This window comes from Schistocerca serialis, chromosome 1 (assembly GCF_023864345.2).
Source record: "Schistocerca serialis cubense isolate TAMUIC-IGC-003099 chromosome 1, iqSchSeri2.2, whole genome shotgun sequence".
Taxonomy (NCBI): Eukaryota; Metazoa; Arthropoda; class Insecta; order Orthoptera; family Acrididae; genus Schistocerca; species Schistocerca serialis.
The window spans coordinates 239,841,994-239,865,437 of NC_064638.1; the positions used below are offsets into that span (position 1 = coordinate 239,841,994).

The window sequence follows — 23,444 nt, forward strand, 5'->3', positions numbered from 1 at the left end:
TTTATAAAGACTGTTTTTTTAAGTATTTTCTTATTATTTCACTAGGGACTCTATACGCCCCATTGTTGGCTAAGTAGATCGCTAAGTATATAAATACCTGTACATAAGAATTACGCTAGTTTTAATGGTTTAAACTGTAATACCATGACGTGTTCAGTATCCTTCTAAAACTCATCCTCGGATGGATAAAACTAGTACTAGTAGTACTGCCTCTAATATACGTTATCTAAGCAACCGTCTGCCAAATTTGACTCGAAAAGAAACTCAGTCTTTTGATCTGGTGGCATACTGATCCAGCTCAAATTCCCAGGCCTAGTAATCATCGGCGTTACGTACTTGGCATGACTTGAAATTGATCCCAAACTGGAAACAGTTTATGATGTCATTCCGTCACAAACCCGTACTAGGTGCTCTCTCTAGGACAGAAAACCCACAGTCTCTGCAGGAAAGACAACTAGGACCAGTTCTCAAGATATTTAAACAACAACTTTAGACCAATGGTTACAGTTTACCCTCCAGAAGAGCCTAACCACTCAAGAGAATACCTAACGCAAAAATAAAAAAAATGGCACAAAATCTCATCGTCCGCCATTACACAGGCCTCCCGACAACACGTATCTCTTCCACTGCCACTCCACAAGTTCAAGAGACAGACGAACGAGCACAGGAAGCGACGCGAAGAGTCCAGAGACGCGAGATATCGGGGAAAAATGCAAATAATGGAACGACAACTCGAAAGGCGACTCCTCGAATGGAAGACGGGTAATGGGCGGCCTCAGTGTCAATCTTTCTGCTCCAAGTAAGGGAACAATGAAGACGTGAAAACATTCGTACTGAGAAGACTTCCCAGACGACCGTTTCAAACTACTCAGATACTGATGTTTATAACAACCTTCGAGGAACAGACAACACCGATAAGGTAACAGTTTAACCTACTACATTGCTCACTACCAGCGAAGTCGCTGACAGAATTATGGTAGCGCTGCCGTTGAAAATCCAAGACTAACAATGTCTAGGAAAGTGCGAATGACTATTTGTTGAAAAGCGAAAGAAGAATAAGTAAATAAATTAGAAACTAGAGCAGATATTTAACTTACACCTGAAGAACCTTCCTCACAAACCTATAGTTATCCTTAAAGAATTTACATCGGATGCTTAGCAAATAGATACTTTCCTGAGAATTGGAAGATCGCAAGGATACCAAAAGGGGGCAAGGACTTGACATCACAGAACTGAAGGACGATCTGGCTTTTAACTGACTTACGTAAAACACTCGAGAGAACCATGCACACACGCATACACATACACACATGCACACACAAATCGAACTACTGCCGGTCGACTATATTATTCAACCCAAATAATTTGAATAAAAAAAAATTATCTTAATTTCAACTATTTAGAATGACAGAGCAATTGACGAAGAATTTGAACACTTCAGAATCCAGCAGTTCCTTTTTTACACAACGAAAAGGCCTATGACAGGGTCTGGAGGGAACAACTCATTAGAAAAACCGACGAGAACAATCGTATTCAGGTCTGCTGTGTGAAACTAATAGCAAACTTTTTGAAAACTTTATGACTGATAGAACAAATCGAAGACGAGAAATATGAAACGAAAATTGACAGCGCAATATTGGCAAAAGAATCGGTTTTATCCCCTTAACGACAACTGTGGGGTGGTATCACGTTAATGATATGCCCAAATTAAGAAATGTCCATCTAGTTCAGTTTGCTGAAGACTCGGTTTTTATTACAAATGGAAGACAGATCAAAGATAAAATCCGAAACACTACAAAACCAACCAGACGTGACAAGCGTTTGGTGCGCGGACAATAAAATCGAGCTGAAACCGAAGAAAACAACAGCACTTTACCTCAGCAAGAAACGCCTACATTTGTCGACAAATGTTTGAAATACCTAGGATTCAGTTTGGGTAAACAACTGTTCTTTTACAAACAATTAGAAGAGTTTATGACCTTTTTAGCAGCTCTGGGATAAATAAACCGACAAAACTCAGCCTGTGTAAAAGAAGGATGCTTTCCAAGATTCTTTTCGGTAGCTCAGCATGGGGACTAGCCACAAAAGTACAGACCGAGAAAATTGTTGTGTTAATACATGACAATACGGAGAGGTGGGAAGAGTGGTGCAGCAATTGTCGTCCTAGGAAAGCTGGACAGGAGCAGAAACGATTAGTGAACAAGTAACATAGCAAACAGAAGATTTACTTAACGTATATTTCTCCAAATGTACAAAAACTCATCGCATCTCGTGCAACAAGAAATGGAGTCCAACTATCACAATGTCTCTCTCTGCACTGAAGCACGGGAGGTGAAGACAAAGCCACAACCAGGCGGCGTCTGCGTGGTGTGCCGTAGAGAAGTGACTCCGAGCGCGAGTGAGGCGCTTCGCTGCCGCCGACCAACCTGTACTGTCTCGACAGAGGGCGCCTGAAATATAGAGCTGCTGGAGGTGTGGCTTAGCGGATGCGCACCATTGGGTCCGCCCGAGCCCGCGCGACAACTGTTGACGTCGAATGGAAACTCGCTATTCCGGTACCAACGTAACGACACCTGTGGGGTGGCATCAATATGTTATACCACAAAAATAAAAGTCTTTAGACGCCTTCATAGACCAGCAGACACACCAAGATTATGAACATTCACGCTGAATTGCATATTGATACAGTACAGCAAATGATAAACAAGACAGCCACAGAGATACGCCAAAAAATGATGTCCTCAGAAGCACAGTTACGCACATGAGTGAAATGGGAAGAATAGAACTACAATACTGTCACGTGTTCTATATTCCAAGACTGCAAGTATTAAGAGATTAGTCAAGCGTAGACAACAAACTAGGAGGTCACTAATGGACACCTCTGGTGCCTGAAAAGCCAGCCTCTACAGTGAAGAAATAAAGATATCTCTGATAATCTGAGGTTTTGATTGCCACAGGCAATGATACTACGAAAACAATATGACAAAAATAAATAACAATCCAACAGCACTTGTCCAGATATTACACTGCAAGTACCATAACACGAAAAGTATTCTCCATTGGGAAACATTATTTGAATCCACAAGATAGCAGTGGAGATTTCTGATAATGACCTTAATATTCTCTTTGCAGTACTGTGAACAGACTGATTCATTGTGACGATGTCATTTAACGAATTAGTTCTTTACGTTTGCGAGTATGGCACATGGCAAGAATGCATAAAAGTTGACATACAGAACACGTCCAAAATAATGAAATATATGCTATTTGATATCAGTAACAGTTACTCTATCTGCAGTATCTTAGTTTAACAGTGGTTACTGTGCGAAATTAACTTTTTGTGTGATCTACTTGGATAACTAGCTGTGTAATAGTGAACCATGTTTACCGAATATCTCTTGACCCATGTAGCTACTTCGAGAACTCGGCATTGAATACCATATACTTTCCTCCTCCTCTAGCTTTCAGATAATTACTGCAGCACATGTCTGTTGTGGGCAGCGCTTTACGAAAGTTATTTCTTGTTTGTTATCAGATAACTTCACATTTTGTTGATAGTAAGTTCTGATGCGTCTTTAAAATGTCTGAAGCAAGTCATTACTCCGAGTCAGATTTCGTACTGCGCAAAAAGCGGTTTCCGCGTATAACCGCTGGTAAGTGGGTGTCAGTCATGTTATCAGCAGGGAATCGTGGTATCTGCATACTGCTAACATGTCCAGTGACACGTTGTATCAGATGCCACGTGAATTATGACGTAATCAAAAGTTAGTAATGTTCTACAGTGACAAAGTGAAGCGGGCACACTGTACAATGAGGCATTTTCATGATGTAGCTCTGACTGGTGCTAGGATAGCCTTCAGCGAAATTAATGCTGACGACAGAATGACTTTTCAGCTGTTTAGAGCTGCTGTGGTTGCACGGCTTGTGGGAGCAGCAATAAGTTTTCTAGCAGCAAAAGAAAAGACCGTGGTTCAAACCTGTGAATCGGCTGTTGGCCTGACTGCAGGTACAGTGCAGCCTCTCGGTCGCCGCGGCACTAGGAGGGGGAGGGTGGAGAGCCCAGCTCTCCAGTCGCCTTTTAAAACTACCCCATTCCCCCGCCCAAAAAGAACCCCCACTACTCGTTTGATAGCAGGCTGAGTGGAGCTGGTCCATCCTGGAGGAACTGTAACGAGGAAGAATCCCCCGTCTGCCCCGCTAGGCTACAGTGACTGCGTTTACCAACACCTAGAGCAAATAAAGCATCATCTGTCTGCAGACCTTAATTTCCACTAGTGAGACGGATGTTTGGAACTGCGCATTGACTGCAAAGGAAGGAACAGTAAGATGTACCGTAAGTACCACCCGTATCTTAACAAATTAATGAGACCGATATATGGTACTGGACTTCATATGACTAATAATAAAAACTAATTGCAGAGTAACACAAAAAGTGAAGAATCTCTGGTTTACCAGTGTTTTTGCTGTGAAACCACGTGCGATAAAGTCCGTCTCCGGTAGCTGAGTGGTCAGCGCGACAGAATGTCAATCCTAAGGTCCCCGGTTCGATTCCCGCTCAGGGACTGGGTGTTGTGTTGTCCTACTCATCATCATTTCATCCCCATCCACGCGCAAGTCGCCGAAGTGGCGTCAAATCGGAAAACTTGCACCCGGCGAACGGTCTATCCGACGGGAGGCCCTAGCCACACGACATTTACAATTTAGGTACGATAAAAATATTGTTGAATAATTTTTCCTGCGAATTGTTGCAGTTATGCTAATTTGAAATGAACTTGATTGAATCTATATTGCCGGCCGCTGTGAACAATCGGTTCTAGGCGCTTCAGTCCGGAACCGCGCTGCTGCTACGGTCGCAGGTTCGAATATTGCCTCGGGCATGGATGTGTGTGATGTCCTTAGGTTTGTTAGGTCTAAGTAGTTCTAAGTCTATGGTACTGATGACCTCAGATGTTAAGTCACATAGTACTTAGACCCATTTGTATCTTTATTAAAAAATAATATTTACACATATTTTATTGGTGTAACGGGATTCAGTCACCTTTATATCCTAATTCCATCGTACTGGAAATACTGTTTGCCCTGTTTTACATAATCTCACTGCGTAAGTAACCTTTCTAATAACCTTTCAAACCTTACAGTCATCTACTAGTGCACAACGGTACGTGTTTATGAAACACTGGTTATCGAGCTTTACATCAAGCTGTTACAGTGTTCGCTAGTCACAAAAACCTTGCAGGTCCGAAGACCAGTATCTGTTGCAAAGCGATTTAGAAAAGATTGCTGTATGGTGTGGCAGGTGGCAGTTGACGCTAAATAACGAAAAGTGTGAGGTGATCCACATGAGTTTCAAAAGAAATCCGTTGGAATTCGATTACTCGATAAATAGTACAATTCTCAAGGCTCTAAATTCAACTAAGTACCTGGGTGTAAAAATTACGAACAACTTCAGTTGGAAAGACCACATAGACAATATTGTGGGGAAGGCGAGCCAAAGGTTGCGTTTCATTGGCAACACACTTAGAAGATGCAACAAGTCCACTAAAGAGACGGCTTACACTACACTCGTTCCTCCTGTGTTAGAATATTGCTGCGCAGTGTGGGATCCTTACCAGGTGTGATTGACGGAGGACATCGAAAGGGTGCAAAAAAGGGCAACTCGTTTTGTATTATCACGTAATAGGGGAGAGAGTGTGGCAGATATGATACGCGAGTTGGGATGGAAGTCATTAAAGCAAAGACGTTTTTCGTCGCGGCGAGATCTATTTACGAAATTTCAGTCACCAACTTTCTCTTCCGAATGCGAAAATATTTTGTTGAGCCCAACCTACTTAGGTAGGAATGATCATCAAAATAAAATAAGAGAAATCAGAGCTCGAACAGAAAGGTTTAGGTGTTCGTTTTTCCCGCGCGCTGTTCGGGAGTGGAATGGTAGGGAGATAGTATGATTGTGGTTCGATGAACCCTCTGCCAAGCACTTAAATGTGAATTGCAGAGTAATCATGTAGATGTAGATGTAAGTAATGTATGTTACAACTAACCAGCAGATTGTTATGACTGTACTAAAGAACATTTACTAGTAGCTTACGGATTGCATGATTGCTCTGTACAGATCTTCATAAATTGCTCGTAAGAATGAAATGTATGGTGAATCCCATTTAGCACGCTAAGTCAATACTTTAAATATGTTGCTCCAGAGTCAGTATTTTTACCTGTGATAAGAGGATGTCAAAAAGTTTCTGTTCGAAGACCGTACAGCCCAGAATCTGTAAGCTAATGAAGTGAAATCGCCGTGAGCATTGAGGCAATCACCCAACCGACGCAGAGGGTTGAAGATATTGTTTGGGAAAACAACCTCTCCTGCTACGTGAAGAAGTCCGTAACTGCCTGCTGCATATCTTCGTCCGACAGGAGTCGTCTATTCGTCGAGTCCTTTTTTAAGGGGCCGAAGACGTGATAATCGCACGGGGAGAGATCAGGACTATGAGGGCGGGTGCTCGAGTTCTCGCACTTGAGTTGGCGTAATTTCTGCATTACTACATTTGTGATATGGGAACGTGTGTTGTCGTAAGCAGCAGCGCTCTTTGTCGAAGCTTGGCGCAACATTTCACAGCGGAGGGTTTCGTCAGACATGCTGAAGAATACACATTCTTCATTATCAAATGGGTGTCTGCCTGTGTTTGCCCTTCGGCCGCCAAGAAAAGAGTAATAGCACGTTGGTCCTCTTTCGACGCATGAGGTAATAACATCACCACAGTTAACGTTTCCGCATTTACCGCATGCTCGTCGTAATGCTCTTGCCTACATGTCGGTGCTTGTATACCCGCATCGGAGCCCCACTACGTTGGGTAAAAGTTGCAGCAGCGTTCTCAAACGCAAACTTTGTCATCGCCCCTTATATTTTTTTATTCAGTGAACTTTGGTTATTTTACAGTAGACCAACTGTTTCTCATATGTAGTTCTAATATGTTGTCCATTCCTACGGCTTCCAATTTTATAGTGAACTAGTTAATTATAACGCGTTACTTATTGTCTCTGTTCCTCAGAAAATGAAGGCATCGGAGAATTATTTTTTTGGTTCACTCTATAGATGTTTATAACGTCTATAACACTAGCCTGCCGTGACACAAACTAATGTTACCCTCTGAGAGGATTTGGGAAATTTGACCGTTTGTGTGTCTAATGAATGAAGGTATCTGACTGTAATTTTGAATATAGTGCAGTTAATAGAAAAACTAAACAAGTTTTAAACTTTTGGGTTTAATGAAAGTAGTAAAATTCATAAACGAATGAAAAAATCGAACGATCGCCAGCTCAATTAGGCACATTAATTTGAAAATATATGTTTCAGAAAATTGAATATTAGTTGGTGAAGTGACTTTCGTTAAGATTCATTTTGAATAGCACACTGGATACAAACGGATACAGGACAATCTAAGCTGTGGGTAGCAGTAGTTAGCAATAATGCGCAAACCAGTTATCACAGGAAGCAACATTGTACCCAACTCATAATAATAACAGTTACAATCAGGGTCATTAGTTGAGATGTTACTGCAGGAAGCACCGAACTAAAGTTGGACATGGAGGGGCTTCTGACTTAACTGACAGCTAGGTTGGATACGCCCACATAAGGCACGCGATCTCCACACGATGTGCTTACTTAATCGATTTCTTAGCCACTGGTGCCCCCAATACTTATCTTCTCACATTAAACACCTATCATCATTCCACAACCGCAATACCAGATCGGATACGTCTAGCATCTTGGCTGTACCTTTACATAACACAAAATCTTTCTCCGTGTCATTCTCCATCTCAGCCATACGACTATGGAACGCGCTCCCCTGTGATCTGCGTCTTATCCAAAACCACTCAACATTCAAGAGGGAACTTAAAACTTACATATTAGGGACGGTATAGCCACCATTGTTGTGCCCCCCCTCATCTTTTTCTTTCTCCTCTCCATCATAGCTTCGAATTTTACCATTCTATTTCTCTTCCTCTAACCTATCTACCTCTTCTATATCTCTTTCACCCCATTCCATCGTCTTATGTCTCTGCTTGATGAGAATAACTCACAAGCTGCAAGAATATAACGAGAAAATTCCCAACTAGCAATAGGACTGACACTCATAAAAGAAAAATATGTTTACTTTCATATACATAGTCATTATTATTATTATTATTATCATTATTATTATTTTTATTATTCTTGATTGTAATAATTATTTTTTGATTGTTATAATTATCATTGTACTACTTTTATAATCTCTTTTTTTTTCTTTAACATTAATACTGTATAACATGTTATATGTCCTAATTTTCTGTAGACACTGAAATTTGTTGAATCTGAGTATGCCTGGTTAGGTGTAAGAGAGGGCCTGAAGGCCCTAATCTTGCCAGGTTAAATAAATGCATAAATAAATAAATAAATGCCACAAATAAAAATAAATAATACCACAGTTATACAGTTTATACTCCCATTTATAGAAATGTAACAGGTTTCCTTAGTAGCAATAATATTTCGATTATCTTTCTAATATGAGAAGAATTTGGTGGGGACCCATAAACTGATATTGTATCGCTAGTCAAACTCTATGATTATTTCACTTGCGAAATTCAATTCAACTAAATTTAATTCTTAGCTTCATTTGGAATTTTATGGTTTTACTCTTTTCAAGGCAATTATTCAACACTGATGCTCAGTTAACTTCAAAATAAATAGTTCATGATAGTAATCAAGGCTACATTATGTTTCAAATAAGTTTAACTTACGTGCCTTTTCCATCACCTGTGAAGCAGGTATTTTAGACAGTAATATTTACACAGTGTTGCACTGAATTTTTGCAAAATGATATTCTGCAGTAAACTGAGATCACTTTACCAACCTTCTAACTAACTTCAACTCTAGCTACTCCTTGCACATTTGACAAAAATAAATAAATCACTAGTTAATTTGAAACAGGACAATCAGTTTTCTGAACACTTAGGAGGGGATCCTGCATAGGTTCATGATCAGGATAAAAGATGTGGTTCTAAACACAGGTTTATAGCTCTTGGATTATTATTAAATCACTCACACAAATTAAGTGGTCCTTGCTCTAATACATATCTCTATGCATGAAGGTTGTGGAGCAGTGGCGAGGTTGTGGTGACAAGCGACATGGCAGCTAACTTTACTCACGGTTCTTGATGTTTGAATGCTCTATAAAATTTCTTCTTGGTGACAGATTTTTAACCTGTTAGAGCCATTCCTTATTGCCGAGAGTACCATGCAACAGCCAAATCCACATCCAAGGCAAAATTCCTTAGGAAACGGCTTCCAGTTGCCTTTCTTGCCACCGTCGATGTGTACCGTGCAACGGCTAGCCACTGACAGCCTACAGTTCCCACCAAGTAGCCGCCCAGATAGACCGCCAAAACCACCTTTTACATTGAGCCGAGCCACTTCCGTTGCAGAGGGACTGCCCTAAGCATGAACCAGCTTCCAATATACACTGTTTTTCTTCATGAACATATTATAAAATTTCATGATTTGAAATACAATTTAGCCTTTTCAATATATATATATATATATATATATATATATATATATATATATATATATATATATATATTACAGAACTCTGATTTCCTATCACAAATCAAGGACCTTAACTAACAAAGAACACACATTCCATAATCTTAGATACACAGTTACCTAATATAAACCTGCTACTAATCGATTAAGTGTTACACGTCCTAATTTTTTGCCAATAATATTTAAGCTTATACATCATTGCAACTTTCACCAATCAGCCTAATGACACAGGTGACCCTGAATTCTACATTAATGTTGTATTTCTAGCCATTCTGTATGACAACCCCTTCTTATCGTGAGCCCCACGCCAATCGGTGGAATGTAGTCAGGACTGCCACTAATCAGCCTAGCGATGGCGAAAACTCTGGATTCGACATCTACATTCCACATTTACACCTATACTCTGCAAACCATTGTCAAGTGCATGTGAAATGGTATTTCGCATTTTACTACAAATCGAAGTTTCTTCTCGCCGTATTTGTGAAATTAGCCTAATCACGTGTTCATGGACGCTACGTCAGTAAGACGTGGGGGCTGTGTTGTATTTCTAGAGTCTTCATACAATACTTAGTCTTGAAACTTAGTGATTAGAAGTTTTACAAGCAGTTTCCTTTGTTGAACGCATTTTCATAGTATCTTACTAATGAAACGAAGAATAACAGCTGCTTTACCTGTCATTAAGCCTGTTTCTTCAGTCCATTTCGTATCCTCACATATTGTTAAACTCAGGTACTTTCTTTGCAGCTAGTAAATTATATGTGCTCCAACATCAGTTAAAATTCCTCCAGGGGTTTAAAGGTTATGTTGGAATGAGAAAAACCATGTAAGTTCATTCATTTACTGATAAAAAAGATAATATTAATATTATGTAGGAAGTTTCATATTCAAATTTTTACGTGTTATGTAATTACGTTATAATATGTACTCTGAAATACCAATTACTTACATATTTCCACAGGTTAACAATTATCACATAATTACAGAGAAAAAATTCTTGGTACGAACATTTTTTCTTTGTTTTCACCTAATATCGTTTACAACTTTCAGGAAACGAAGTCCATTATCTGACGTTAGACCTCTTTTCCATGAAATCTCGTCGTCAGTTTAAATCATGAGTGAGTGAGACAGGTTGTGAAGTTGGATAAAGGTGGAAGACGAGGTGGTAACAAAGTAGAGGCAGTGTAATTTGCAAAGAGCAGTTTATCAGCTAATAGACGAGGGCAGGAGATAGTAAACAGTCAACGAAGATGTACGGTCTGTGCCTGTCGCAACTGTCTCATATGTGATTAAGTGTCACGTCGGACTAGCGTGACGTAGTTCTGCTAACTGTGAGAAATCGATAACCGGGTTGACACTTCAATAGTTCTGCGCTGGTACTGTAACTTAGTTCTAGCGTAACCTTCAAAGTTCTAATCACCGCAATGGAAATCTAAAATAATTTGAGCAAATAAACGTGCAACACCAAATAAGGTCAATGTACTTCGGAATTGTAGCGATTGTGCTGTGTGCATGAATCGAGTAAAAGGCAAGCGGACGTTCGACTGAAGAGCGCCTTTTATGCACAGAACAAATTATTGCCCCGTCTGCTCAACACACACTGAAGGTACTCTCATTAACCTAATCGTATTTGTGAGCAACTGTTGCATCAAATAACCTAATATGGTTGGGCAGTTAAAGAGAAGTAACTACTACATCTGTTATATCTTAGCCCGGTATGTGATAACTGAATCAGTATTACTCTGCCAGCTGTCATAGTTAGCGTAAGAAATTCAGCGAATCACAACCTGGGCTATCTTCGGGACGTAGAGCGTTCTATGTTCACATCCAAAATATCTTATCAGTGATCGCACTGTCACAGACGATATCTGTAAGTCCATTGAGAAAACCGCACCGCCAAATAAGAATCACTGACTTTTCTCAAAACTGCATCCAAATTAAAACCTGCTTTTGGAGACATCTGTTCAATGTACACATAACCTTTAGACCTGTACGACGACTCTCCAAACGTGAACTGCCATCTTTGAAAAACTCATGATAGCGTACAGGAAAAGATTTAAATTAAAAATAAAGCCTCGTTAAACTTTCATGAGTAGAAGTGTGCAGTGTCTGTCAAGTGTCACAACGACACATGTGGTTTGTGTCCGTTAACAACTTTCCTAGCTGGCCATGAAATGGTAGTCTTGACTCAGTGTAGGTCACAGACTGCGAACATACTATTCGTAAACTTTTGTTCATTGTATAGACACGCATGAATGTTTTAAGTTCATTGCCTAAAAAGTCAATAAAAACATAATCTCAGTCATAACTGTCGATGTCAGATTAACATATTGCACCAATACGCGGTTCAAAATATTAAGTCGTGCAACGACAAGTAAGACAGAAATCAAAGTAAAATGAAAATTGTACAACGCTGAAAATGAGCGTGTAATTAACTGTCAGAACGGTAATTTGTAATGAAACGTATTTTAAGTTGTGAATTTTAAACAATATATGGTAATTTAGGCATATTTTGCATTTTTCGTTCATGTCTATAGTGACCTTCATGCAGAAGTAAAAATGCTATTTTCAAAGTTTTCAGTACGCTGAATAAACAACAAGAACGGCCGAACAATCGACCATTCTTGGCAGACATCTTGAGTAGGAATAATTTCATTATAATTTCATTGCGTTCCGTCATCAACGGACGCTTTAAAAGACTCGCCTCATAATTAGTAAAGAAAAGAAATTAATTTATTCGTATTCAAGTAAAAACTAAGAACATTCAGTTCAGTACAGACATTGGCCGTTTCACAGCAAAACCAAGATGTGGGTGCTGCGCCCACTGTCGCACAGGTAAAACATGAGGAGTTGCTTATTAAGCACAGGCAGTTCCAAATATTCACTGACGAACGGAGATGCAGCTCTCTAGGCAATGGAGGCTGTAGATATATTGAGACTTTGAGAACATGTTTTTTAGCTCGCTTCTAGTCACCTTGTGTGCAAGGACGACTCAGAACCGTTGAGCCGCTCAATTCCCGGCAAGGCAATCTTCGGAAATATTTCGAAAGATATTTATTTAAGACACGATACTGGGATGAACCCATGCTTCCCAGAGATGTATTGCGTATATTAAAGGACAAGTTACCAATTTCAATCAGGGAAAAGCTTGTTCATGTGCCCGATACGGATCTCGAACAATTTATGGCCACCATTGATTCTTTGGATTTAGTACAAGAAGACGCCAGGCAAAACGAATTTGGCAATGGTGGACCAGGTTCGAACGGTAGTAACAATGAGCAAAGAAACGCGAATGGATGCAGTCCCACAAAAGGTGGACAGAATTGAGAAAGTGATTACCACGCCGCCCACAGTAGTAACAAACAAAATAGTCACAGTGGTTCGTCTGACTACCAATGCAATGGAAGTAGTAACCGTTCCCCCAATAAAAACGGAAACGGAAATTTTAATAGGAAACAGAGGAACAAAGGAAGTTTAAACATTCCTTTGCTAACTAAAATATGCGAACTGCAAATGAGCAGTGGCACAAATAGGGCCCCGCAAATTGGCAGACAGCACGCTTCCGACGACCGAAACGTGCCAGTGAATAACATAAATGTTATACCAATGCCGCCGTCACCTACGCAGCAGCACTGGACACCACAGCCGCAATATATGTCAAAGCAGCAACAACAGAAACAAAGTGACACAGTACTCATTGTGGAAGCGGTTGAAGAGCCGCACCCGGATGTTCGGCGGCGGTGAATTCCAACCAACCTATGTAAGCCTTCCACATAGGGTAGGTATGGCACAGGGCGAAGGCTGGCAAAGCGTACGAGCATTCATGTTGAGGTATAATGAAGGTGAAAAGCTCAGGGAGGAATTAATTGCTGAACCGAGACAGCAGCAAAAGATTGAGTTAGTACAAGTTGATTTTAAGGCTCAGATAAACGGAATACCCGTAGTTATCATTATTGATATAGGAGCAAAAGCTTCAGTTATGCGTCGTGAATTTTATATATACGTAGACCAGGTTAAGAGACTGCCAATTTTACCAATGCAAAACTGTAAAATTGTGGGGCCATACGTGGCCGGGTGCAAATAATTAAAAATCAGGTACAAGCCGAGCTAGACATAGAAAAAGAAGCTATGAAATGCTCATTCATGGTCATAAGGAACTTAGCGGTATCCTGTATCCCGTATTTGGATACGTTGCGTGAGAGGAACGCAAAGATATCTCTAACGTCGATCAGTTGTAGAATTTTGGAACACGTATTATGTTCGAGTATAATGACTTTTCTGGAGACTAGAAATCTACTCTGTAGGAATCAGCATGGGTTTCGAAAAAGACGGTCGTGTGAAACCCAGCTCGCGCTATTCGTCCACGAGACTCAGAGGGCCATAGACACGGGTTCACAGGTAGATGCCCTGTTTCTTGACTTCCGCAAGGCGTTCGATACAGTTCCCCACAATCGTTTAATGAGCAAAGTAAGAGCGTATGGACTATCAGACCAATTGTGTGATTGGATTGAAGAGTTCCTAGATAACAGAACGCAGCAGGTCATTCTCAATGGAGAGAAGTCTTCCGAAGCAAGAGTGATTTCAGGTGTGCTGCAGGGGAGTGTCGTAGGACCGTTGCTATTCACAATTCACAATATACATAAATGACCTTGTGGATGACATCGGAAGTTCACTGAGGCTTTTTGCGGATGATGCTGTGGTATATCGAGAGGTTGTAACAATGGAAAATTGTACTGAAATGCAAGAGGATCTGCAGCGAATTGACGCATGGTGCAGGAAATGGCAATTGAATCTCAATGTAGACAAGTGTAATGTGCTACGAATATATAGAAAGAAAGATCCCTTATCATTTAGCTACAATATAGCAGGTCAGCAACTGGAAGCAGTTAATTCCATAAATTATCTGGGAATACGCATTAGGAGTGATTTAAAATGGAATGATCATATCAAGTTGATCGTCGGTAAAGCAGATGCCAGACTGAGATTCATTGGAAGAATCCTAAGGAAATGCAATCCGAAAACAAAGGAAGTAGGTTACAGTACGCTTGTTCGCCCGCTGCTTGAATACTGCTCAGCAGTGTGGGATCCGTACCAGATAGGGTTGATAGAAGAGATAGAGAAGATCCGAAGGAGAGCAGCGCGCTTCGTTACAGGATCATTTAGTAATCGCGAAAGCGTTACAGAGGTGATAGATAAACTCCAGTGTAAGACTGTGCAGGAGAGACGCTTAGTAGCTCGGTACGGGCTTTTGTTGAAGTTTCGAGAACATACCTTCACCGAAGAGTCAAGCAGTATATTACTCCCTCCTACGTATATCTCGCGAAGCGGCCATGAGGATAAAATCAGAGGGATTAGAGCCCACACAGAGGCATACCGACAATCCTTATTTCCACGAACAATATGAGACTGGAATAGAAGGGAGACCCAATAGAGGTACTCAAGGTACCCTCCGCCACACACCGTCATGTGGCTTGCGGAGTATGGATGTAGATGTAGATGTAGAAGATAGACCTCTCTCGTGCGACATGTACCTTGAAAAACCACAATAAGGTTAATGAACTAGCGCTAATAAAGTCTGCTGCCACATATAATAATTACTGTAGACAGGTTCAGGGGGATTTCTCTGACTAAAAGGTACTGCATGTAGAAAATGACTGCTGCAGGGGGACTTAACAATAAGATAGCCAAATTGCAGAATCTGAAACAAAAGAAATAAGACAAGGTATTGAAGTAAAGGTGTCGGAATCGAGTTACCTCGACCGTAACCAAAATAATGAAATGACTGAATGAGTGTAGTGAGCAGGCGCGGCTCGTAATTAAAGGCTCTTAGGCGGAGCCGCCCCAAAATATATGTTAAAGTAAATTTCGCAAGAACGTATTACATAATTTAAATTATCAGGACGAATTTTGCATATTTCCCATTCCGATTAAAATTACGACGGTCAACGTTTTTGGAACTGTTTGTATCGATGGATGTTTTCCGAACGGTTAGTAGTGTTTAGGCTGCGCCTTGGAACGTCCGTAAGCTGCATGTAGTAGCGGTTTGGGGGCGTGGCTTCTACATAGTACTGCTCTTTATGGGCGACCCGAAGGCTCAGAGCTTGTAGCCTAAGGGTGTCATACCAACCGCCACACATTTTTCAGGTTCCACTATCTATGTAATAAAGGAATGTAGAGTGGCCGAAACTTCGCTATCCAATCTCTGTCTCTGCACATCTCTACTACGCTTCGACGCGTCATTAATCGACGTTTAGTATTATTGTTTTGGTAATATTTTACATAGTTGTTTTGTTTCTGCCATTGGCTATTTTATCCACATTTAGAATAAGTTTGCAAATATCCCGCCAGAGTGCACTACACTACAGTAACATACCAGTACTGCCATCTAGCGAGAGTTTCATAATTGGTTAGAGGACAAAGCGCGCGAAATTTCTCCCGTTACTTTACTTTCCTTGCTTGCTGATGCTGACGGCATTTGTTGATACCGTGTGATATTAGCAAGTTTCTTTTTCGGAGTATATTTTGCAAGATTTTAGTGAGTTTTACTTGCTGGTGAATATCTGCGACATACCGCCAGTGTGAAACAAGCGCAATATGAATTCAGTGTGCAATTTAATAGGTAAAAACTTGGAACACGGCCATAGGATGAAAGTGAAAGAACTTGGTGCATCCAGACCCGCATTAAAGATATCTCCGAAACATATCTTTTCATATGATTTGCTGCACAGTGTCAGAAAATGTCATGATGACGTATAAAAACACTAACCAAAGATTTTAACTCGAAGTTAGCTTCTAACAATATTTAATACCTGATTATAGAAGATACAGTACGTAAAATTATGGGCAGAGAGTGATCTGCTCACCCCCTCCCCCTGAATTCTTAGTTGTTTATGTCAGACTAATCTGTAGCGTAACCCGAGGTCTATCTTGGCTCCGATCGATAAATGCCGCAGCCTTCCCCAGTATAGGAACCACGAGCCGCGCCTGGTAGTGAGGTATTCCCCGAGAAACCTGGTATAATAAGTGGATACAAGTATGCAAATGAAACCGCATGATATGTTTGTCGCGCCACGTATTCCGTGACATGGACTAAAAAGCAAGTCGTATCTAAAGAGGTTCAACAAATGCTTAAATGACAAATAATAGAACATTCATTGTCGCCATATAGTAGCTCTGTGGTCGCCGTCGTGAAAGCAGATGGGAGTATGCGGTTAGTGCTCGATGCCCGATCCGAGACATTAACAAATGTTCAAATGTGTGTGAAGTCTTATGGGACTTAACTGCTAAGGTCATCAGTCCGTAAGCTTACACATTACTGAACCTAAATTATCCTAAGGACAAACACACACACCCATGCCCGAGGGAGGACTCGAACCTCGGCCGGGACCAGCCGCACAGACCGTGACGGCAGCGCCTTAGACCGCTCGGCCAGGCGCGGCTCGTAATTAAAGGCTCTTAGGCGGAGCCGCCCCAAAATATATGTTAAAGTAAATTTCGCAAGAACGTATTACATAATTTAAATTATCAGGACGAATTTTGCATATTTCCCATTCTGATTAAAATTACGACGGTCAACGTTTTTGGAACTGTTTGTATCGATGGATGTTTTCCGAACGGTTAGTAGTGTTTAGGCTGCGCTTGGAACGTCCGTAAGCTGCATGTAGTAGCGGTTTGGGGGCGTGGCTTCTACATAGTACTGCTCTTTATGGGCGACCCGAAGGCTCAGAGCTTGTAGCCTAAGGGTGTCATACCAACCGCCACACATTTTTCAGGTTCCACTATCTATGTAATAAAGGAATGTAGAGTGGCCGAAACTTCGCTATCCAATCTCTGTCTCTGCACATCTCTACTACGCTTCGACGCGTCATTAATCGACGTTTAGTATTATTGTTTTGGTAATATTTTACATAGTTGTTTTGTTTCTGCCATTGGCTATTTTATCCACATTTAGAATAAGTTTGCAAATATCCCGCCAGAGTGCACTACACTACAGTAACATACCAGTACTGCCATCTAGCGAGAGTTTCATAATTGGTTAGAGGACAAAGCGCGCGAAATTTCTCCCGTTACTTTACTTTCCTTGCTTGCTGATGCTGACGGCATTTGTTGATACCGTGTGATATTAGCAAGTTTCTTTTTCGGAGTATATTTTGCAAGATTTTAGTGAGTTTTACTTGCTGGTGAATATCTGCGACATACCGCCAGTGTGAAACAAGCGCAATATGAATTCAGTGTGCAATTTAATAGGTAAAAACTTGGAACACGGCCATAGGATGAAAGTGAAAGAACTTGGTGCATCCAGACCCGCATTAAAGATATCTCCGAAACATATCTTTTCATATGATTTGCTGCACAGTGTCAGAAAATGTCATGATGACGTATAAAAACACTAACCAAAGATTTTAACTCGAAGTTAGCTTCTAACAATATTTAATACCTGATTATAGAAGATACAGTACGTAAAATTATGGGCAGAGAGTGATCTGCTCACCCCCTCCCCCTGAATTCTTAGTTGTTTATGTCAGACTAATCTGTAGCGTAACCCGAGGTCTATCTTGGCTCCGATCGATAAATGCCGCAGCCTTCCCCAGTATAGAAACCACGAGCCGCGCCTGCGCTCGGCTAATCCCTCGCGGCTAGACATTAACAGAATCATTATGTTTGTAAGGATCCGATCTGAGAGGGAGATTTAGTATTACTGAGGACACATCCAAAAGTCTCAAGTAAAAAAAGGGTTAACAACAAGTGGCAACTGTTGTATACAGGTCCACATCGGATAATTAAGATACCACATGGGGGATGTTATGTTTCGGCAAATCCTGAGACACAAAAGGTGCGTAATCTCTACCCATAAGAATATTCATTGGAAAATGAAGATCACGAGGCTGAAGTAGGTACAGTAGTGTAAGGTTATTTCATTAGTTTTAGGTTCATTCTTGCATTTTTCTTGTGTGTGTATTGTAAATATGTGTCTAAATGTTTATGTATAAGTACATTTATCTGTCTATGTATGAAAGCAGTATGTCTGCATCAATACATGAGAGAGTATGTGAACAATGGCAACAAAAAGTGAATTACTAAATTCCATAAAATCACAGTGTGAGTAAGGAAATGAAGACAATTCGCATGGTTCCTTGTTGCCTAATGTGCACCTGCAAATCATAAACCAGTATCAAAGAGTTTTTTAATAACCATAATGACAGGATTGTCAAACATAAGTATTGATATTAAACTTCTATCACGGTGGAAGGTATAAATCCTCACACGTTAGATACTTGGGAGTAATGTGCTCGGATCCTATTGTCAGAATGCAAAGTAAACACTAGGGTACGAATCAGTGTTGAGAGCAACTATGATGGTTAATATACTGAACTGAATAGTCTAGGTGTCCAATTAGTCGAACTTTCTGCATGAGGGGACACTGGCTAAATGATTCTACCGAAATATAAAGACTTCTCTAGTAAGGGATGTACCGTGTGTGCTACATAATATAAAAGTGAAAGTGCTTATAATGGACTCTTCACATGTGTGAAAAGTGCATTTTAACTGTCGAACATCCTGGACGCTAAAGTAGCGACAGTAAAAGGCCAAAACCTTTTAACAAACAAAAGACAAATCCACCAACAAAACGCGGTGAGGATGACCACAGCAAGGAATAACTGTGATACACAGGAAAGATAGTAAATCTGTAAATAGTACGTAAATTAATGGCCAAAATCCGTAGCGTGTGGACATGTATAAGCATTAATATGAAGTTTCACGTACAAAATAGTTATATAGAGTGTACAAAACTATTGAAATATCACAAGCATAAAAGTGTAGGATGTACTGTCAAACTGCGGAATCCGCATACGGCAGTGAGTAACGTGAAAATATGGAACATCTGAATGCTTAAAGTGACAGGTGGACTAACATACAAAAGAAAATCCTAACGGAAAACGACGACTGTATGAACGCTCTAGGAAGTGGAAATGCAGTGCGTGTGTGACAGGAGGTGTTGACAAGCTATGAGCTATGCACTTTATTAGACAGTGAGGTAGCACAAGCGTAGTCCTAAATGTTGTAAAGTGCTGGACTAGTGACATCAAAAACAAAGTACATACACAAACAACAAGAATGAGACACGTGTGGCTGAAGAGTGATTGTGCACTAACCAAAACGTCTTTTCAGCTTATATATGTATATATCTTCATGATAAGAAAGCTGATGCGCGGTGGACTTGTTTCATTCTTGCTCCGGGGTGGCGCGATGACTGAGCCGGACGACCGTCCAACAGCTGATCAGCGCGTGGTGTGCGGAACCCGCTACTACTCGTATGACAACGATGCACAGCTGTCCGGCGTTCAACGACCGGCGGCAGGACACGAGTTCCCGATCGTCTGCCCAGCATTCCAGCGGCATCGAACATCGAAGTCAACCGACGATGAGCCTCGTAATAATTTATCACGAGAACTATGTAAAATTCTGTAACCCCAAATTATTGATATATTCTGCAGTATTGATTGCGAGAGACATGAATGAAAAAGTTTTTGTGCTAATGCATCTGCTAAAAATTGTGTTACATATGTAAAGTGGTCGTACATTGAAAGTTGATGCACTAGAAAAATGAACGAACTTAGTGAAATTAACCGTCAGTTGCATATTTTCATATTGTATGCCCGATAAAATGATTTAAATATATAACTTGTAAATTTTGTGTAAAACTGTTTACTGCAAAAACGATCGACTGCAGATCAAGGTAATCAAATGATAACATCATTGACAATCAATATTTGATAATGGCGGGAGTGTGAACAGTTTGAAGACTTCGGACGCTTTTTTTTAACCCGATGTTTTCCCGCCGCTCGTAACCTATATTGGAGATTAAAGCTATTGTTCACCGGGACTATTCAATCATACCAAGTTGTTCTCACTTGCCGCGTAGTGGAGGAGGAAATTAGTGTTTAACGTCCCGTCGACAACGAGGTCATTAGAGACGGAGCGCAAGCTCGGGTGAGGGAAGGATGGGGAAGGAAATCGGCCGTGCCCTTTCAAAGGAACCATCCCGGCATTTGCCTGAAGCGATTTAGGGAAATCACGGAAAACCTAAATCAGGATGGCCGGACTGCGAGTCCAGTGTGCTAACCACTGCGCCACCTCGCTCGGTTACCGCGTAGTGTAAGGGCGAAAGATAGAGCAATGACCATAGTAGAAATAGTTGAAACCTTGTAAAAAAGGCAACTGTTATTTGTAACAAAATGAATGTAAATTGCCTGCCATTGTAAAGTGACATATACTGAATATATACATATGTGTAAAAAACAAAAGAGACGTAAAGTGACATATGTCTACAAAAATATATGTGTGAGAAGTGACATGTGTTATAATAAACGTCGTATGACTGTTCGCAAACCACGGGTGTTTTTGGCCCAATAACACCACGGGGTCCTTGTAATTATACGCGGTACAAAATATTAAATCGTGCTACGACAAGTCAGACACAAAACAAAGTAAAATGAAAATTGTAAACCTCAGAAAATGCGCGTGTAATTAACTGTCAAAACGGTAATTTGTAATGAAACGAAATGATAACGAAGCAAAATACTCTTTAAGATAACTGTCTAGAATCTATGTAACAATGTAATTGTTCTTTTAGTCACTGGTCCACGAAACCAGAAAGACCAGCGTTATTACACTCACTCTCAGTGCTAGCCTTGAAGAAAACGCACGCTCCGGCGGCCATTTCGCATTGTAGGTTGTGAGTTTTAAATAATATATGGTAATTTACGCAACTCGTGCATTTTTCTTTCATGTGTAGAGTGACCTTCATGCAGAAGTAAAAATATTATTTTCAAAGTTTTCAGTACGCTTGATAAACAACAAGAACGGCAGAACGATCGAAATTTTGCGTAGGAATAATTTCATTATAATTTCATTACGTTTCGTCCTCAAGGGACGCTTTAAAAGAATCTCATCATAATTAGTAAAGAAAAGAAAGTACATAAATTAATTTATTCATATTAAAGCAAAAACTAAGAACATTCAGTTCAGTACAGACATTGGCCGTTTCACGGCAAAACAAAGATTATTCCGTTTAAAAAAGGAAATACTTTCTTTAATTCAAAGGTTTCTTTTAATTAAATTTCGCTGCGGTAACGATATCCTGCAGCAATATTTTAATGTGATAACACGAAATATAACCCCTGAGAAAGTACATAAATTAATTTGTTCATATTAAAGCAAAAACTAAGAACATTCAATTACATTGTTACATAGATTCTAGACAGTTATCTTATAGAGTATTTTGCTTCGTTTACGTTTTTGTCTCTATGAACGCTTCACATTGCCATCAATTTTAACAGATTCTAAAAGTGCCTCACGCAATCCCATATTGACAACGCGGTGAGTCGTATGCTGTTAAACAATCAGAGCTCAGAGAACTATTTTGAGAAAGTATAGATCCTGATCCCCCATATTATCGTAATTCTTTCTTGTGTCCGCTCCGCCAAATAAGTGCTCTATTCACGCTCCTGCCGGGCTTAAATATTAGTAAACTTAGGCGTTAAGTTTTTCCTTACACTCTTTTCCTCACATTCGTTGAGGACACCGTAAGTATACTTGAGACGGTGTCTGGACCGGGGTGGTAGCGGTACAATGTACTCTAGAAGTAGCTCTTATTGACATTATGGTATTATTGAACTCTTTATTCCAACTAATTCTTCAGAGATACTATGGGATGGAGCCCTACGTAATGGCATCACATTTCTGTAGTTTATCGCCGCCCTTTAAAACTCCAAGTAAAGTCATTAAAAATAACATTCAGCCAAAAAGACCTTCGCAGTTTCCCTATTCTCAGACTGATGGGTTTGTTTGTGAAAAACATCATTTATTAAAACATTTAACTGAGCATCAGATTCAGTGAAAGCCCGATGCAGGGCTCTTCAAAAATATTAATAAATTCTTTAGGAAGGGGTGGTTTAGAATAATTTGTATGAAAATTTCAATTTAATGTGAGTCTATTTTTATTGAATGTTGTTGTTGTGGTCTTCAGTCCTGAGACTGGTTTGATGCAGCTCTCTGTGGTGTCACCGCCAGACACCACACTTGCTAGGTGGTAGCTTTAAATCGGCCGCGGTCCATTAGTACATGTCGGACCCGCGTGTCGCCACTGTCAGTGATTGCAGACCAAGCGCCACCACACGGCAGATCCCGAGATACGTACTAGCACTAGCCCAGTTGCAGGGACGACTTAGCTAGCGATGCAAGAGTGACGAAGCCAAGCTCATTTGCAGAGAAGATAGTTAGAATAGCCTTCAGCAACTCTGTCCTACGAAGAAATTTTGTCGGCATTAGATGCATATTTCAAAGAAACAGTCAATGTCGTTGCAAAAAGGTATACGTTCTTTCGTACAAAACGTACGGCCGGTCAGACTAATAGGGAGTGGGTTGCAACATTGCAAGGCCTTACTAGGGATTGTGCTTTTGAGTGTGAATGTGGACTCCCTTATTCAGATACAATGGTGTGTGATGCAATAGCACAGAATGTTTCTGATGTTCGTATACGGGAACAGATTTTGAAACTAGTCAATCCCTCCCTTCAACAAGTGATAGACATATTGGACAGGCAAGACACACTTGACTTCGCTCAGGAATCATTTGAAACTTCGCCAGCCGTGTGTCACATTAACCGGCCCGCCGGGCGCGCTGCACGGAACGATAAACAGCCCTCGCGCCCGTCCGCGCAGCTGCCGCCACGCTCTCCACCAAGTGTGCCATGTAAGCGAGCAAATGCAGTTCTAAAATCATGTCCGCGGTGTGCAACCAGACATTCGCGTGACAATTGCCCGTCACGCCAAGCTCTTTGCTTTTACTGTAATAAGAAAGGACATGT

General features: G+C 40.6%; 1 protein-coding gene across 1 annotated transcript in view; it reads left to right on the top strand.

Annotated features, from left to right (window-relative positions):
* The first annotated feature begins 19,822 nt into the window (after positions 1 to 19,822).
* The window catches only part of LOC126462780 (cyclin-dependent kinase-like 1), a 275,437-nt gene continuing 271,815 nt past the window's right edge, over positions 19,823 to 23,444 (top strand). Inside the window, exon 1 of the mRNA XM_050096102.1 lies at positions 19,823 to 20,006. Within this exon, the coding sequence (XP_049952059.1) occupies positions 19,823 to 20,006 (184 nt within the window). The remainder of the gene's footprint in view (positions 20,007 to 23,444) is intronic.